This window comes from Gouania willdenowi, chromosome 8 (genome assembly GCF_900634775.1).
Source record: "Gouania willdenowi chromosome 8, fGouWil2.1, whole genome shotgun sequence".
In the NCBI taxonomy this organism is placed as follows: domain Eukaryota; kingdom Metazoa; phylum Chordata; class Actinopteri; order Blenniiformes; family Gobiesocidae; genus Gouania; species Gouania willdenowi.
In genome coordinates, this window is record NC_041051.1 from 11,280,840 (window position 1) to 11,301,034 (window position 20,195).

The following is a 20,195-nucleotide window of genomic DNA, read 5'->3' on the forward strand; positions in this document are numbered from 1 at the left end:
ATTGATCTCCTGTTGCTCTATAAATACTAACCTGAATAAACCTCTACTATTTTCAAAGATTTTTGATAGAGCTTACAGATGATATCCGGAGTTTCTGAAAAATCTGTTTATGTATGATTTTTTTGAAATGCGAATAAATACCTAACTAGTCTTTTACTATGGTGTACTTCTGGTGGTCATTCATATACATGACTGTATTTAAGTCTCGCCTTCGTCCTATAGACCCCTATACAAATGGAAACAATTGCAGAGTGCACCCAGCCAATAGGCTGAAACTTCCTGGAGCGGGAGCTGTCAATCAAAGTGAATGCGCGTGCTGTGCAAACTGTGTACGGAACTCCGAAACTCCAAAGTTACCCATTCCACGATTGCCAACGTATAAAGCTTCTATTAAAAAAGATAAGTAAAGTCCGGGTACAAAGCTTGTGGATAAACATATTCGTGACCGCAACAGGATTTATCGCGCAGCTGCTTTTCAAAGGGGGAGGGACTTTCTATAGATAGTGGAGCCCAGAGTTCACAGTAAACATGGTGATGCTGCTTTTAGTTGTTATGCTGCAAAGAAGTGGAACAAACTGCCAGCGGAGCTGAAGTCAGCATCCAATGTGAACATTTTTAAATCAAAGTTAAAGGCACTTTTTTTCTCTACTGCATATGATTGAGAGAGAGATTTTTTGTCATGTTGTTGATGTAATGATGATTTTACTGATGATTTTAATTGATTTTACTGATGATTTTAATTGTTCTTATTGATTTAAATGTTCTTATTGATTTTAAACAATTGAATGTTTTATCATGTAAAGCACATTGAGTTGCCTTGAGTATGAAATGCGCTATATAAATAAATTTGCCTTGCCTTGCCTTGCCTTTCTGCTTTTAAAAGGATTCCGAACGGACCAGGATTTGGCGACATTTCTCATGGACAGGAAATAAAGATGTTTTAATCAAAAGTTATGACACTAACCATAAATGTGTAGTTCTTGTAGTTTAGTAGACTTTGTTATGTTTTGCAATGTCAGTGCACAAACGTAGAGGCGTAGCTTCTGATAAATTGGCAGAGGCAGGGGAGGAAGAAGAGCTGTTGGGGGCGGGATATCGAGACGTTTTCTCAGAAACTCTGAATAGCAGCTTTAATTACAGGTACCTTCTAAAACGTTAACAGTGGCCAATATCATTGGTGTTTGTGCCCCCTGGTGGTATCTCCACGCACAAATTTACAAATTGCTGAAAACATGAGATTCTTCGGCAGAAAAAGTGTTAGTAGCAAAAGTCATGAGCGTAATGATTATGACAATTTATTTATTTCAGTATAAAATGGGCCATAACTGCTGAAATTTAAAAAAAATCTCTAATCATGGCATTTTTAAAATTTCTTTACAGTGGGTTTTAGGTTCAGGTGAATAAATACCTACAAGAGATGTTCAGAATTTTAAGTGACAGCGTAACTGAGTAAAAACTGGAGATCTGAGGGGCTTTGAAATAGAGTGTGAAAAGGGGACATGAGGATTAAAAAAGTCCCTGATCACTGCAGTGTGTCAGCACTCTCAATAAGATGGATAAGATGGCTGAGCTTATTCAACCTTACAGCAAAATCCTCACACTTTAAGTATGTCAACACAACCAGCTGTGCAAAAAACCAATGCATACTATCTGAGACACTCTGCACATGCACACAGAGGGATTTTGGCACTCAGGTGTTTATTCATCTGTCTGTTTGGGTGTGATTGTATCAAACAATAAATAGGTCAGTGATTCAAAGCTGGATAAACATACTCTGGGTTAGATTACCTGACTGACTGCACTAATCCAGATTAGAGGTTGAATGACTTCATAATTTTAAAGGTCGACTTTATGTGCACACCAGTTGAGTCGACGTCGACTAGTCAATGTTGTCACCAGGAGCCGAAGCCGAGCCGCTGTTATGCCAAAATCTGTGACCCGAATAAATCTGTGACCGCAGGTGGCAAAAGTTCCAACGGTTGTGGCTTCTCGGCGGACATTTACTCCCTTAAACACGTTTGTAATTCTTCTCCAGTCTGCATTTACTTCAGTGTCATGTTTAAGGGGGAGTAAATAGCTACTTCAAAGCTACGATGAGGTTTACGCAGTTGACGTAGCACTCTTTTTCTCTACCGCTGAGAAGCTGCAGCGATCACATATTTTTTCGGGATTGTGTGCTTTGGATAGTCAGGACTGACAGGTTGTTATAACAAATGTATAATAATAAACATAATACATGTTAATAAAATGATAATAAACATACTGACACAAACACTGCTATAGCTGACCAAAGCATCAAATGATATTAGCAACAACAAAATAAATCACTGACTGCGTTGTGTTGCACATAGACCTTCTAATGTATCACAGTAACAAAGCTTCACCAGTACGTCACTATTTTTACCGTATTTGAATAAATAATGTTTTTTTTTTTACTATATGTTGTAGTGTCAACATATGCCATATATATTTTTAGTATGCTTGTTATATTCCTTTTAATGTTTTGATGTATACTTGTATTTAAGGCTGTGAGTCGTATATGTAAATTGTATGCTATTATTCTCAGGAATGCATTAGTTAGTGCTAGATGCAAGTTTTCTAGGCATTGTTTTTTGTTTGCAAACCAATTCAAGTAAAGCAAAACCAAACTGGGAACACAGGTTGTAAAAGGCATGGCACAATATGATCACTAGACTGACTATGTTGCGTTTTTTGTGTTTTTATGTGGCTCAAGTTTTATGATGTAAAACCTGGAAATGGAAAAAGGCTTGACATCTACCTGGGGCCAATTTGGGTTGTATAAAACAACAAATTGAGACAATTTTTAACCTGTTTTCACCATATATCATGCTTATTTTTTGCCAATTTAACCACATTCAGAATTTTTTTTTACATCTTTAAGATGACTATATATTAGGGCACAAATAATAATAAACTTCCTGGATGCAATTCAGATCAATAAATAAAGGTGGTATCACAGATTCATAGAACAATTTTACCATCAATTTTGCTGACTTTATGGATGGGCCCCATAAATCTCTCCCCTTTATTCCCCCTTATAGATGGCTCTGTCTCTACATGACTGTTCAATGTTCATGTCTGTATTCAACCACCTTCAGGTACAGTGGGGGTCCCCGGTCGATGGAACCTTTATTTTGGGGGTTGCGGGCTGAAAAGGTTGAGAACCACTGGTATAAAGCAGCAGACAAAAACCAAACTCTTACCCTAAAAACATACACGTAGGCATTGCTAAATGTCCTTCAGAAATTATAGGAGTATTTTTCACTGCTCAGTATTAATCAAACGAAAAGCATCTAAAACATGACAAATGTTCCGACCTCTGCAGGGAGGAAGTGTAAAACTATAGATAAGTAAAAACATGATATTTTCTCTCTTAAACTTTAGTTATATGAGCCTCTCTGGCGGTGCAGTAATCATGGGCCATCCATCATTTTGACATGACTGAATTTTATTTTAATTTCAGACCATTCTCGATTTTTTAATCAAACAATCATTTCAGTGCAGATTACATCGTTGAGCACGTTACATTTATGCTGCTGACGCTTTCAAAAAACCGTGTCTTCTGATTCGAACCCGATCTTGAGAGTGAGACTCTTACTGAGTGTTGGAACAAACATCTTTCAGACAGATTTAAAGATTAAGAGGTTTCTGGTTCTGCTGCAGGTTTTCGGTTGGGGTCCTGCTTTTAATGCCTGCTCTCCTTCTTTTCCTTTCCAAAACTTCCCACTCTGTTAAAATATTCATTTCAAGAACTTCTAAAGTATTTTCTTTTGCTAAGACATTTCTTTTCACGGTTTCTGTTCACTTTTTTGGTCTTCAGTCCCAAGTTACAGACTCAACAGATAAGAGATTAAAGACTGAGGCTTAGACAGACAGCAGCCTTCAATGTATTATCAAAAAGCAAAGATACTAACCTGCATAATGATGACACCTGTCTGTCAGTCATATAAGACGAGCATTCTAAGAAGCTAAAAAGGGCACATTGGAAAGATGGGGTATGTCTACATTTCTAGCTCTAGAATCCAAAGCACAACCCAGCAACTACAAACATAAATGCCTGCAAAAGACTGGCTATCGATCTTTTCTTGGAACAGTGAGCACATGCAGTCAGCACTGCAAAGCAAACAGGCTCTGCAGCTGCTTTCCAACAGCTAACAAGCAGGTGTGTAAAAGCCAATGGCGCTTAAAGCTGAGGTTTCATCAATCATGCTGTACGTAGCCTGCCAAGTTGGTGCTGCTTACACAAACAGAATAAGTTTACTTAAACTATACCTTTGCTTACTACGATTACTATGCAATCAAGGCAACATTATTCTGTTATTCTAATGGGAGAGAGGACGCAACACCCCTGACGCCACTGACCTTTCTGCAAGTCTCAGTAATGATGTTGCTTTAAGGCTAATCTAGCTTTCAAATTCAAGAGGATTGAAAGCACTGGGTTGACTGTTGAATTAAGTCAGAGCCTAGGTTCTCAAAGCGGGGTACACAAATTGTCATGAGGGTAGGGATGTAAAGATCAATCGGTTTTTCAAAAACCACAAATATTTTCGGCTTGTGGCAGAACAAGGAACAGCACTCCCGGAGTTGCTCCACCCAGAAAACAAATAAAGTCGGCAGTGTGGGACTATTTTGGATATCCTAAAGATGACCAGGGTGCAGTAAGAGCTGACGAGTATCCCATATGCAAAACATGTCGGAGAAAAGTTGCTGCCAAGGCACAAATACGTCCAATATGATTTAACATCTTCGAGACAATCATCCCTCCCAGTCGGTCCACGTGAAGGTACAAAAAGTATAAATCCACTCCACTGATTAAAGTTTCGAGAAAGTGTTACGATTTACAACGCTATTGTAAGCCACGAGGTGAAGCCGAAGTGAAAGTAAAGAGAGCGCCACGTGCTGGGTAAACAAAGCACGCTCTGGCTGATGCATTATAAAACCAATGCATTATTATTATTATTATTATGATTATGATGATTATTATTATGATTATTATTATTATTATTATTATTATTATTATTATTATTATTATTATTATTATTATTATTATTATTATTATTAACTATATAAAGGATAATGAAGAGTTTAGTTTTAATAACAAATTACATTTTACAGTAAATGGTATTATTATTACTTTTGCTAAATAATCCTACAATATTTGTTCTCCTGTTTACATGTTAAATGGTGGTATTTATTTAGGTTTTTTTTGGTATTTATTGATTATTTCATAAATTTAAAACTTTTATTAATTTATTTTGTTCCAAAAATTTTGTTCTAATGTTAATAAAGCATTTTTGAAAAGGCAATAAAATCTATATATCTCAGTTTATTTTCATTGTGTCAAGAATCGCGAATAACCGTAAAAACGCTATATTTTGCCTCACATGGGGATACGTGAATAATAATTTAAAAAAAAAATGGAAACTACAATATAAATAGAACAGCAGTCAGGAGCCTCCATGCATTGCCACACATTAAGACTACCCATGGTGACAGAAACTCTCATCAAAAAAGTGTAAATATGGCGAGAGCTATATTGCTTTGCACTAGCCAAACGTGCAATCAGGACTTTGATGCCCTCTGTAACCACGCTCTTGTGTGAAAGAGGATTTTCAGCTTTGACAAACATAAAAAAAACAAAATATAGAACACAAATTTGCATAGAGAACGACTGAAGACTCAGACTCTCTCAAATTCAGTGAAACATTGCAGAGTTTTGTGCATCCTCTTAACCTCACGCTTCTCAGTGAAATTGTAGTGAGGTATATTTCAAAGTTTCAGGCTGATGAAAAAGATTTTTTTTTTCCTCACAGTAAATGCCAATAGGTTAGTTAAATAAATCGTGGGATAATTCAAAATAAGATTTTGTGCGTTGAGACTATTATTCTTTTTTTACTTTACATTATTCCTCAACAGGATAGGTAAAATTCACGGACAAAATTCACTGTAGGGATATTGTGTTTTTTAAGTGTGCAGGAGTAGGGGGTACATGGCTTCAGGTTGAAAGTCTGAAGGGGTACGGGACTGTAAACCACAGAATTAGAGCGTTCTGATGGTGGTTTGTACTGGTGCCATAAACTACAGAACCCTAGAGCTGGATGGATGGATGGATAGATGGATAGATAGATGGATAGATGGATGGATGGGGTCTTTTCCTTAACCTAAAGTTTGAGAGTCCATCATTATTTCAATGTTGCTAAAAGCCTTCAAAGAAACTTTCCGTTTCAATCAGCTCTGTTTGTGTGGAGAATAATCTAAAGCAGTGGTTCTCAAACTTTTTTGGCTCAAGTACCCCCTTTCTTTTATTTTTGAATCCAAGTACCCCCTTTGTCCGACTACATTATGCTCAGAATACGATGGCAAAACAACTCTAGAGCATAATGATGGAATGAATGAGTGATAACAGACATTTCAAAGAATCTCATTTTTTCTAAATAAGTGGAATGAAACAGTATTTAGTGCTTCCCGAATAGATTTATTTTTACAGTTTTTATCATTTCGGGTCATCTCTCTTGGCTGGTGTGTGACCAAGACTGACCCTTGTATTTTGAGCTCATCTTCTAATCAAGATAATTTCTATCACCATTATTATGATTATCATTTTTAACTAAAAATAAACCCTTTTTTATGCTTTTATGCCAAGAGCTGTAAACATCCTTTGCAAGTAGCTGTGTGTCTGTAGAAACAGTTTCACTAAAACCTTTAAACATCACTGTTTGGTAAAGGCAGCAAAGTAAAGTTAGCACTGTGTTTTGCAGTGCAGTCTTAATGTGTGGTGTTGCATGTTCTCCATTAGTCTGTTGTACTTCAACACTTCAACATACTTTCATGAATTTTCTAGTGTTGGGGGGAATTAGAAAAAAAAACGTGTATGGATCGGAGTGGCACCAGCATGCACATAAAAACCCGTGGATTTCTACATTTTTAAAAGAGTTTCAGCACACTTTATCACAAAGTAGAAAATAGTTTTTACATTCAGATGTGAGACGCCATCAGACTGTATATGTTCATTTCATTTTAGCAGCTGATGTTTAAACTGCAGTTTGTATGGGTATTTACAGCCAGATGCATGTGTGAAATAATATGGTAGAAGATGTATTAGAGAGACTACAGAGATAACCTGTGCATGACTCTGCTTCTCAGGTATCCTCTAAAACTGATGGTGTTAAGCATTTAATTGGGTGCAGGCAAATGCAGAGAGAATTTAACAGAAGGGCAACGGGATTAATGTGCTTTAGGAGACTACAAGCGAGAAAAGAGAATATTTGTTGTACAAGGCTCACTGAGTGAATGCATCCCCATTAATACATAGCTTCTCTCCCCTTAGACAGACACACAAGATGGCAAACGATTAAAGGATAGGGCTGGCATCTTTTTATTTATTTATTTAGGAGGACTATCTCGTGAAAAGCCCAAAACAACCACATTACTTCTCAAATTAATATCTTCTGGCAAGAATAACACGGCGGAAAAGCTTTAAAAAAAAACCTTAGAAATAAATTACTTCATTGTTATTTTTTTCCGAGGAGGCTACATTGTTATGTGCCCACTCAGAATTATCTTCGTATTATATGTTGGCTCTGGTAACAGTGCTTTGCAGAATAAATATCACGTACTGTTTCCCATTCCATGCCGGTAAGGAACTGGCAACTGAATGCATTGTAATAAGCAAATACAATGTGAGGTGATACTGGAATTGAAGTAGAAAAAGGTTTTTAACAATGCCTCCCAGCTACAAGATGTAGGTTTATTGTTCAGTAACGCCTTGGGTTTGCTCCTTTTAGTGCAGTTTCATCAATTCTCTTTATTCCAATTTAGACACACCCAAACAATAGACCCATGCCACATGACCTCACAGGTCACGTGATGTACGGCCATCCGCCATGATGGAAGAACAAGCCATCGCAGGAAACGTTTTAGCGAAGCAGAGAGCCCATAGCGATGGTAAACTTTCTGCTGTGTTTGGGGGTTCGAACACGGCTGGGACTGGACTACACAAGTCTTACTTCAGGAAATTAAATTAAACTAAACTGAACTAAATTGTTTTATTTGCATTGATCTAAGTGTGCAGATCTATTTTTCACACAAATTTATGTCGTCAATAAAATAGCTCTGATTCTGAAAAAACAGCATTGCACACTCATATTACAGATGAATTATTAAAAATTAGCCTTCTTACCCTGGATTTAACCACATGGAGTAAATTATGAATAAAAACAGCTACTTAACAAAGCCAGCCACAAACAAACGGCTTGTAAGCTTCCAGTCCCTTGAATCTTTTCATGTGGTCCATTGTGTATGAGCGAGATGTAAAGGTAGTTCACGATGTCAGGATAAGGCACTACATTTGTCAACAGGAACGTTGTAGGGGTCATTCCCGCTGATCAGGCCCAGTTTCTCTTTGTATCGACTTCTCTCAGCTTCTGGGAGAGTATAAACATAATCCGTGGACTCCAACATATTGAGGTCAAGACGACCTTCGACAATCGTTTAGCACATGGGCTGCTTTCAATAAGTCAAAAAAAAACACTATTATTCAAGTAAACACACCCGCGCAGGTGCATCCGTATAGGGCTGTAATCCTCCAAGATGGCGCTGGGTCAATGTGCTGTGACGTCAGTCGCAAGGGTCTATCGGCCCTCATTTATCAACCTTGCGTGAAAACGGGTCGTACGACAGGAGCAACATGTGATTTATGAATCATTCATATCTGACCAATCCTAACGTACAAATGATCGAGTGTTGATAAATGCGGTGGCTGAATTCGATCGTCATTAACATTGCTCCATTTCACATCTGAGGTGGATCAAAACAAAGATGTGTTTTTTAACCCTGTCGACCACCGTATAAAGGAGCTCATAAAAACGCTCTGTGAACGGTTAGCTACCGTGCAAGTGACGTCTGCCCCCCTGTGTGCACTGTGCACAACTTTACAGCAGAGATCCTGTAGAGACACATGGAAATATACCGTTTCTATCGACCAGTTGACCGCACGCTTTGGGCAATAAATAACACCTTGACCCTTGACTGTGTTTATTATGCTTTATTATGCAATTCACCTATAATTCATCACATTATTGATTAAATACTGCAGTGCATTTGCAGAAGTTTATGGTATACTTTACATTTTAAAAGCAGGAATGATACACCGCAGCCTTCCCCCGGTCTGATACAGAGCAGAAGCAGTGCTGCACGCCCGTGTGTGTGTGTGTGTGTGTGTGTGTGTGTGCAGCATTTACCAGCGGGGTTAGACGGTATTTTGTGGAAGGAAAACCAAAAAAGTGTTATCAGTAATAACTCAGGCTTGTTGGAAATTCCATTTATTTTGTTTAATTTGTTTTAATAATCTGTTTTCATCTCTTCTGAATAAGTGTCTACTTATGCTTAAATGACAGCGAAGGTTAGTTTAATAATTATTTTCAGACTCACTTACATTAGGCTGTGCTGAACCGTAAATACACATACTCAGATTTGTGTTGACAAGGTCAGACCTGACATGAGATCTGATCAAAGCATACGCTCACGTCACAATTGATAAATATTGAAGTTTGCGTGAATATGGTCGAACACACGTCGTACGTTCAGATCTGAACGTACGAACGGTTGATAAATGAGAGCCATTGTGAGTATACTACAACGTTATTTCATTATGTTGTATTTAAACCAGTGAAATTTAATACACTGAATGAATACAAAATTATATGTTTTCTAAAAATGGTTTACAATAGAAAAAAATAGGTCATTATCATCCAAGTGTGCACTCCAAGGCAAAATCTGTATGACGGTACAGTATCTCTGGCAAAGGGTGGGTGCTTTTCTTTAAAGAAAAGCTCATCAATACAAAGGCCACAGGGGATGGAAGCATCAGCACTGATGGAAGGGCACAACACAAGACTGGCAATGCAGCAAGGCCCTTTGATGGAGCTCGAGGGGCCAAGACATCTTTGAAATTCTGTAGTTTTATCTGCCTCTGTGTGCATTTTGCCTCAATTATTTTTTCAGGCTATGCTAGTAAATGCACAGATTTGACCTGATCTTTTTTTTTTTTTATGGTGAAAATACACTCCCTCCACTCTGCTGACAGTAATTTCTACACTTGACATGAGCATGTGGATCTGACAGCATGCAGTGGTTGCCCTCCCTGTTCCCTCCTCCCTCCGTCTGTCTCCTCACTCCTCAGGTGTTGCGATGTCGTGCTCTGTTGTTGCTAATAATCCACGTCGCTCTGTGAGGAGACGAGGGGAGATTCTCCAGATGAAGCTGACAGGTGTCGTTGCGTCTCAGCAAACTGCCTTTAGGGCTCTTCTCTCATTTTACCACGAGCACTGGTGTTACCGACTAAAGTCTTGTTGAGCCTTCTTCAGTCCCACCTCAATTACAGAACACTAGTAAAGAAGAAAGACGCCGTATCTTCTCTTGTTCTACTATTACAAATTTTGCATACGTATGTGCTTCCTGGCCTTTTTATTATTCTGATCATTATATATTATACTGTAAGATTAGCTAAGAAATGCTGCACTCAACAAGACCACAAGTGCGTGAAAATGTGATGAAAAGAAGTGTCTATCAATCACACGTTGAATATTGTACAACATTATGGTCAATGACAGCTGTAAATACAAAATCATTCTATAAAATCATAGAATCACTATTTTAAAAAATTGTATTTGATAGAAAAGCAATGCCATTTTATGCTTGTAACATTCTTTAAAAGTGTCTATTAAGCTTTGGAAATCTTTAAAAAGTTATTAATTCCATTAAGTTAAGTTTGTTTTCTTTTTTAAAAATATGTTAATTTTCGTAGGGACACATGAAAGCCTCCGGAAAAGGCTTAGATGCTTTCCTTATGAGAGAACTCGTAGGGACACATCAAAGCATATCACGTCTGAGGAAGACTGGCAGTTGACCGTCAAAACATGTCAGTAGATACAATTTCCTCAAAAACCCTGTCTGAATAACCAAAACCTTAACATATACTTTAAAAAGTTAGCTTATAGTTAAATCAAGTAAAAAATGACACAAATCTGCTGCATTTGAATATTTTTTCCTTTTTGCACTACAAGAAAATCTAAAACTCATGGCATTTTATTGGTGGTTCAAGGTGTTTTCCTGTAGATTTATACCTTAAACATTGTGATTTTCTTTAATTATAAAAAACAAAATACTGCTGTGCCCTTCATTTTTAGCAAAGAGCTCCAAACAGGTCTGCAGTGTAACCTGTTGGACAAGTACAGTTGGTTTTTATAATATGAAACATGAAAAACTAAAGGAACTGATAACATTTTGTATTTTGGACAACAATGTTCTAAACTTTGAATTCATATTTCAGATAACTACATAACGTGCTGTTAAAACAACACATTTGTATTGTTTCACGGGTATTCTTCAATGTTTTACAATAAAAATAAGATTGGAACATTCAAGGTATATGCAATCTATTGTCTTACTGTTATATCTGTTTCGTGCACTGTTTTGTAATGTATTTTTTATTGTGATTTATTGCTATGTTTTTGTTGCCTGCCTAAGGACTGTGGATGCAAATGAGCATTGTCACTATAATCAGGATTATGTCTATTGCTAGCTCAATAAATGTTCATTAATGTGCGATGTCGCGATCAAATAAACAAATAAATAAAAGTGTGTCGTATGGAACAAAATTACACATCATTGAGCATTTTAGGATGTGAAAAACAATAAAAACATGCAAGGGAATGCCACAACCTAATGCGTAAATATAAAAACGTGACGTACACAGCAAAAGTAAAGTTGAAAAACCTAAAAATAATTGAAACCTTTGTCTTAAACTAGAACTTGAGTGTATTCTCCCAGTTCCAGCAGTATCCATGTGTACTCCCACTAATGACTGCAGTGGGGTTATATAGAAAATGCAATCATGAATTTGCTGACATTTGTACGGCTCCAAGAAGTTTGTGCTGAGCAATGACTTTGACTGCACCGAATGACATTCATCACTTTAACGCAAACATAACTTGCAAATAGGAAATATTAACTATCCCTCCTAACTGTAATAAAATTATAAAATCCCAGAAGACAATGAAATTCCCAACTGCTTACTTTATATGACTTACGATTCAATAAGCATAAACTCCCTAAACAGTTTCACTTACAGTATAAACACCAGTTTCACTTTTTATAATGAGACGCAGATAAAGCTGCCCTAAGCTGAACACAGATGATAGGATGCTTTTTTGAAAGTTTTCATAACCACTTTCTGGTAAGATGTGTGTCCGTTTACCAAACTCATAGTTACTAATATTATCATTTTACTTGGCACCAAATGCAAGAATAAAAGTATGAAAAAAGCTTTGCAGTCCCAGCTAATTGCAGAATAAAACATTACAAATAATAACATTGGAACACTTACAACAACACATTTTAAATTCATTGAATTGCTAGATCCACCAATAATAGCATTTTTTTTGCCACTTTTCTCCTCTTTTCTAATTGGTTGTTGGCAAAACTACAAGTTAGCCCACAAGTTGCCATGGAAATGTTAGGTATTCTGTTTCCTTTTTTAACAAGTAGTCTGTATTTTTTTTTTTTTAATCAGGAATAGGTTTTTAAACATGTTTTTTAGCATTTTGGAATGTGCCTGTTAGCTTTTAACTACAGCTTTTATACCAAAACATGTCAATCACTTTATAAGAGAATAAGTACAAGTATAACATAACAGTTGAATCTATCTCTTCAGGTGTTTTTCCTCTAAAACATTTACGTTAGGTTACACTAATATTTTATATTACGATCCAGCTTTTTGTATGATGACTACCGGTAAATGTAAACACAAAGCCTGTTCTACAGTCATGGACAAAAGTATTGCACCCCCTGGAATTTTTCCAGAAATTACACCAATTCTCCTAGAAATAGTTGCAATTACAAATGTTTTTGGTATAAACACATTTATTTCCTTTATGTGCTTTGAAAAAACACAAAAAAGCAGAAGAAAAAAGCCAAAATGTACAGAGTTTTACACAAAATAAAAAAAAAGGACTGGACAAAATTCTTGGCAGCCTTTGAAAACTGTGGATAAATTATTTTAGTTCAAGCATGTGATGCGTGTTTAAACTCACATGTGGCAAGTAACATGTGCTGGCAATATAGAAATCACACCTGAAGCCAGTTACACTGTATAAAAGTTGACCCAACCTGTGTGTTGTGTGTCAAGCATGGAGAAGAGAAAGAAAAGCAGAGAACTGTCTGTTTAAAATGATGTACATTTTGGCTTTTTTCTTCTGCTTTTTTGTGTTTCTTTCAATGCACATAAAGGAAATAAACACGTGTATACCAAAAAACATTTGTAATTGCAACTTTTTCTAGGAGAAATGGTGTAATTCCAGGGGTGCCAATACTTTCATCCATGACTGTAAATTTAACAGAACATCTATTTTCCAGTTTTAATCAGTTTAATTCCGGGATTATTTTTAGTCGACTCAAAAACGACAGTTTGAAACAGATGATGTATAAATAATCTTTGTTATGGAAGCAAACGAGAGCATTGTGCCCTGATGTAAACCTAGCATACTTTTTTTGAAGCTAATGTTAAGCTAGCAAACCGAGTTTTAAAAGAATATGGTATCAGCTGATGTAAAGAGAACAAAATAAATAAAAAAAAAGAAAAAAATAAATCTTTCAAAGAAATGTTGGCATTTTTTAATCAAAAAAGCCTGTTAGCGAATAATTTATCGAAGTGGAATAGTTAAGCATGTACCATACGTTGGCCACAGTAGGATACTATCCAGGGAAGCCACAAGTGAGCTGAAATATAGCCAATTAAAGGCAATCAAAAGCTTCTCTCCTGCTGTAAATAAACTCCCAGTGTTGCTATAATCCGTTAGTGAAAGCAACTAAATGCACTAACTACTGTATATAGCCTACGATGTGTAGTGGAGACACAGTAGTCCATTCTGTGATCAAAGGCTTTGTTGGAAATCCAAGGGTGAAATAAGTGAAGTACATGTAGGCCAAAGGGACTATGTGGGAGCACAATCCACATGATAACCTGTCAATTTGCACGTGTGTGGGAGGGTAAGACAAGGAAATGTACTGTATAGGGAAGTTAAATAGTGCAGAGTGTTGTATGTATTATGGATGTTCAGAATCTTTTTAACTCTGGAAAACTAGACTTTACAATGTTTGAAAAACCAATAGCACTTGACTTGAAGTTTTATACATAAGGCTGACATTACGCTAGCATTATTATGACATGACCCTTGTCATTAGCATGAATAAGGTGTCATGAAGTGTCGTCGTTACCCTAACCCTAACCCCTAACTGCTAACCGCTAACCCTAACCTTAACACTAACCCTAACCCTAACCTTAACACTAACCCTACCTAACCCTAACCCTAACGTCCCGCCGTCTTTTTTACAGTGTATGGTCTGGAGGAGTAAAAGATGGAATTGGTGACTTTTCTGCTTGAAAGGTAATTACTGCTGCTTGCTTTACATTATGTTTGACTTGTAATGGTTACACTAGAACTCTGTGGTGCATGTGTTGTTTGTGTGCGCTGCAGCCTCCGTGTGGGCTGCTGTGAGTTACACTGAGTTGTTGCTGCTGCTGCTACTGATAGATTGGTGCGTGCACGTTGAGAGAAAGAAGCGCTGCAGTAATATGCTTTTAACAGTGCATGTTATATTACTGTAATGTTGCTGTCCAGCTAACGTTAGCTTGTTAGCCTCTCTGAGGGAAGGACTTTGGAAAGTGTGGAGGCAGGGCAAGAGAGCAGCGGGGATGGAGGGGGAGAGAAGGATCTGAAAGTGGTGGACTGCACCTTTAACCTTAACCTGGAACTGCCTAAAGGATGAAACAAATCAAAGCACCAACATAAACCAGTTTTAAGAGCTATTTAAGACATATATCATTAGTAAGTATAATAAAGAAGAGGAACAATTTTACCTAGGACAGCAATAATATATATGTACATAATGGTATAAAATATATTAATACTTAATAAACATAACAAAACGTATATATTGTGATAGAGATTATTATTGATTTATATATTGCCACACTAAATTTAATTGATGAAATTTCCGTCGTAAATATGAAATAGTATAATATTATTATGTAAAATGGACTAAATGGTAAATGGACTTGATTTATATAGCGCTCTATCACCACACTGAAGCAGTCTCAAAGCGCTTTACATATCAACTCATTCACCCAATCACTCTCACATTCACACACCAGTGGGACAGGACTGCCATGCAAGGTGCTAGTCAACCACTGGGAGCAACTTAGGGTTCAGTGTCTTGCCCAAGGACACTTCGACACATAGTCAGGTACTGGGATCGAACCCCCAACCTCGCGATCAGAAGACGACCCACTACCACCTGAGCCACGGTACATGTACATGTCATGTACTGTGCATTCATGTGTATGTGTGTATATGTGTGTACGTATGTATATATGATTGATGTGCATGTATAAACTGTATATATAAAACCTGTGCAGAATATATAATTTTAAATATATATGTATATATATTTGTAATATAAGTTTTTTTTGTGTGTGTAGGTGTGTATAAGCTTTTGCTTCAACCTGCACCCTTTTGGCAGAAGAATTAAACAATTGAATGTTATTTCTTCTGTTTTTGTTTTTCTGAAGACTGCCAAAATATATTTATAATTCAATAAAAAAAAAAAATTCAAACTCTAACCCTATATCTAACTCCACTAGATCCCTCCACCTAACCCAAAAAATGCCAACATAGCTCCAAAGGTGTCATAGTTTAGCAAATGACACTTAATGACAGCCTTCATGACACCTTATTCATGCAAATGATGGAATATGACAGCGTAATGTCAGCCTTATGTATAAAACGTCAAGAAAAGTGTTACCGAATAACCTTTTAAACATTTAAAGCTTCGTGTAAATAGAACATCTTGATGGTTTTATGTAAAAACTTGGGGATAATTTTTAAGAAAATAATTCCAATTTGTATCAAAAGGAAGCTTGGGTTCTCTATAGCTCAAATAGAGCTGTGATCATTCTAAAAGCATCTCTGTAATAGTGTCAACACCAAGGAAAGACACACCATGTTTTGCTGTGTGAAAGAAATATTTAGGCCAACCTTGACAGAGAGCGTCTCTTTGAACTTCCCCATTTTTGTAAAGACTTCTTTGCTGGCACCCAACGGAGAAAAGCTTGCAATGATTCAATACACCAAGACACCAATTAGCGGTGTAAATAATAGCGTGGCCGGCAGAGTTACTCCCAGTGTAGCTTCCTGACTTCACTCAACTCTCTTGTTTGTTCCCATGAAAGCAGCTTTTCTTCAGCGCCAGGAGTCAAAGATCAAAGTTCCAGTGCATCTGCCCCACGGCGATAAACAAAATGCTCCTTAACCACTTTACGCTATCGTCGGCTTGACCACAACAACCTGACATTTTGAAATGTCAGGTTGTTGGCTAGTGATCTTTCTCACTAGCCATCATCAGCACAAACATGGACAGTGCAGAAGGTTTTAGGCTTTTTGAAATCGTTTTTGCCATAGCAACAATCTATACAATCTAATACTTTGGATCAAGCCGTATTATCAGTTAGATTGGGAGGCATGCTGTGCAGATGTCTGCTGAAGTGTTTGTGTATACATTCAGGGTTGTGATGAGGATTGATATCACAGGACTGAGTGAGTTGTAGCAAGCTGTGGAGACGATGTGGAGCCCTTGGGCTGACACTATCCGCCACAGCGAAAGCAAAGCTCGCTTATCTTTGAGTGTCTAAAGGTGATTGAAAAAACAGCGTGTTGGCTACTTTGGCTATGCTGCTGATGCTCGTCTACGCTTCCAGAAAGAACAACCAAGAATAGAGAATTTGTGAAAATGAGACCATGTTGTACGTTGCCTGCGTACAAATAAAGGTTATAAGAATATTTCAGTAGTGGATGGATGCCAGAGTGTGTGTATGTGGGATGATGAAAAACACATATTAGTTTCCATGTTTTAAAACAAGGCTGTGAGTGAGTAACAGGGATAGTCTTTGTTCTACTAACATCTGCTGAGTAAAGGAGAAGAACAGATTGAATCTTACCCGTGCAGCTCCTTGAGAGATACTGAGATCTTAAGATTGTGCCCCAACACATGAAGTGCTGAGAGGATGTCAGCCCATTGCACCATTTCTCCCAGAGGACCTCCTTTAAGAACCTTGGGACTAAAAACATCCCCAGACTCTTCTGTCAGGAAACCTACATGGACAAGAACCTGAAAGGAGATTGAAAAATGGACCAAAGTTAATGCAAAGGAATATTTTTTTGTTTTTGTTTTTTTAAGATGTTCAAAAGATGTATTATTGCGATTGAGTCATTCCATATCATTTCATAAAAATTTACAGGACATCCCGCACACTTGGGTTTGAAAAAATTCTGAATTTTTTTTTACCAATTGTGATTTTCCAATTAAGTTTTTGGTTGAAATTGTCTTTATGTCCTGACAGAAATTAAAATCTTATGCGCTCTGAAAAAGGAACGAAGAAAATCCATCATCTGTAGCAGCTGTAAATCTCCCTGTCTCCCTGCTCGTTCTTGATCCCTTGCATGTACGAGCTCACATTGAAAGCGCGTCACCACTGACAGAGTCAAAACACAGTTTTTAGTCACGTTTTTTAACATATATAATGATAAGTTTATTGTTTACTTACTGCTGAATGAGACATGAGACAACAACGTTTCTACATAGTACAAGCGATGATCTGGGCTCCTCTTCTGCAGCAGCTGTGAGCATACATGTGAGTGAGACGGAGCACAGAGGGGAGGGGACATTCAACATCATGCTAGCTTCTGAAAATCGCCTACTCTACATTTAATTATTCAACCGGCACATTGTACAACTTTAGTTTGATTTGATACTTGGCCAATTTAGTGAGGGGGTATGTGTCAATACACTTTCCTTCCATTTTCAGCTTCCAATATCTCAGGAACGACATCACATAGGAAACTGAAATTTGCTATAGTAATACAACTCCACCCACTCGCTCAGAATATTCCAAAATATCTGCTATACAACCCTATTCGGCAGACAAGCCAGCCCCTCAAAATTGGAAAAAAGTATGTTGGGGCTTGAACATACATGCATATGCCTCAGCTCCCTGTAATATGATCAACTCTGAGCTACAGTATATACATAGCCTGTTCCAATCACTAATGATTAGTCACATATATCATTGGTTGACAGTTGAATTCCGAAAAATACTTTAGTTTTTTTATTGGCCAATAACTACATGTAGGAATGTAATAAATGTTTTAATTTATAGTATAAAAGGATGCTTATTATTGGGATATAAATGTGTTTTTCGTGAGGCTATTTCTTCATTTTAATTTTGGATCCCAACTTTGGGTTATTTTACCGCTCGCACATATCGAAAATCCTTTACATGAGGCCATTGTAGCTTGGCTCTGTGTCTTATTATTAGTTTGTGTTTATTATATTTTAATTAGTAATATCAAAAATATGATAAACTATATATTTTTTAAACATAATATTTATTATGAACAAATTTCTCGCATTCTACATTTTCTCTTTTTTAGGTGTTTTTCCTTCAAAATATATTTACATACACTACTGGTCAACAGTTTTAGAACACCACACCTTTTCTAGTTTTTTACTGAAAATGATTCAGTTTATTGTGTCATTGCACTCTGAAATGAAAGCATCGAACAAACAAGCAATTTGAGTTGAAAAATAGATCATGGAATCCATGAACAATACTGTTCAGCCGGTGCACATGAAGGTCTGTTGCCACAGTGTGTTCCAACACTGCTTTTATGCAGACAAAGAAAAGACCTGAAGGAATTAGTAGCACCAGCTTTCATGGCTGATTCAACTTCCATTGCTGCAGGTTTACATTGTGAACACACTTTGTGTTCCCTGAAAAAGGCATATTTGTTTAATTCTGAAATGTACATTTTCATTTTCAGTTTTGGGTAACCAAACCTTTTTTTTTAACGTCTGGCTGTTCAGTACTAACCTTTGTACCATTTCAAGTTATTCATTGGACTTGCACGACTTGAATTACAATACATAATTGGAAAAATGAGGGTGTTTTGACCAGTAGTATAGATTATCATCATTATTATAACAGTATATTTGAACAGATTTAATCTGAACTAAGAAATGAAACAATATCTAATCTTTTATTTTATTTGAGTCTTTTCTTGAAAATTACCTCCACTCATGTGGTAAATGACTCTGACGGTCGGTGAGAGAAAATGTTGGCTTTTAATGGTACATGTGGACACACTGATCCCTCCCTTATTAGGCGTGGATCAGTGGTGTAGAGGATTAAACACAATTAGGTACATAATAAATGTGGGGAAAATGAGTTAAAGAATATAGTTAACTGTGCATTAAGTCAAAAAATTACTCTATATTGATGTGCGAGGCAATGCATTAGCAGTGTAATTGTGAATATAAATATGTAGTTAACATTTTTTAAAAAACAAGAAAAGTAAAAAAAAAAGATTAAAGCAGAGGTTTCTTTAAAGTCCTTCTCATATTACATTTGTCTTAAAATTCAAAAACCCATTAAGTCTTCACCTAAGTGTTTTTTACAAATGTTTTCAGTGCTTGCACGCACTAAACTATTGATATTCAGAGATGTATGGAAAGACACAGTGATGCCATAACCATTACTGTTGCCATTACTTGATATTCTAGCACCAATTTTCTAATATTGTTATGCACACTTGAATCCCTGAAGTGAACATGAACAGGATACTGTAATTGTAACATCTTTGTGTAGCCACAATATCAACAAATGCATCATGAGAAATGTATGGTATATTAAGATCAATTAGATTAAGATCATCAATGAATCAAATCAAAAGATCAAAGAAAATTAAGGAAATACATGTGTTTTCACCCTTCCTGTTGGCATTTATCACTGTTAAAAATGACGTATATGGGGCAGAAAAATGCATATTAAATATTACTCAATAACTGTCTTTTCTGTAGTGTACTTGTCTGTATATCTGTGTCTTCCTTTCGCTCCATCTTAACAGTTAAATCATAAATCTCGTCTTTTTTTCTGCATTGAGTGATTTGTTTGACTCTGCTCGAGGTAACAACAGCAGTGCACCTTGACCTATCGACTGTAACCAATTATTCATCTTCAGTTTTCGGTTTCAGCCAACGATTTTCATTTTGGTGCATCCCTA

At 36.8% G+C, this 20,195-nt stretch overlaps 1 protein-coding gene across 1 annotated transcript in view; it reads right to left on the reverse strand.

The window, feature by feature from the left end:
* Positions 1-20,195, reverse strand: part of mgat5b (alpha-1,6-mannosylglycoprotein 6-beta-N-acetylglucosaminyltransferase B) — a 90,665-nt gene that overhangs the window by 26,404 nt on the left and 44,066 nt on the right. The window contains exon 8 of the mRNA XM_028455144.1: positions 17,075-17,244. Coding sequence (XP_028310945.1) covers positions 17,075-17,244 — 170 coding nt within the window. The remainder of the gene's footprint in view (positions 1-17,074; positions 17,245-20,195) is intronic.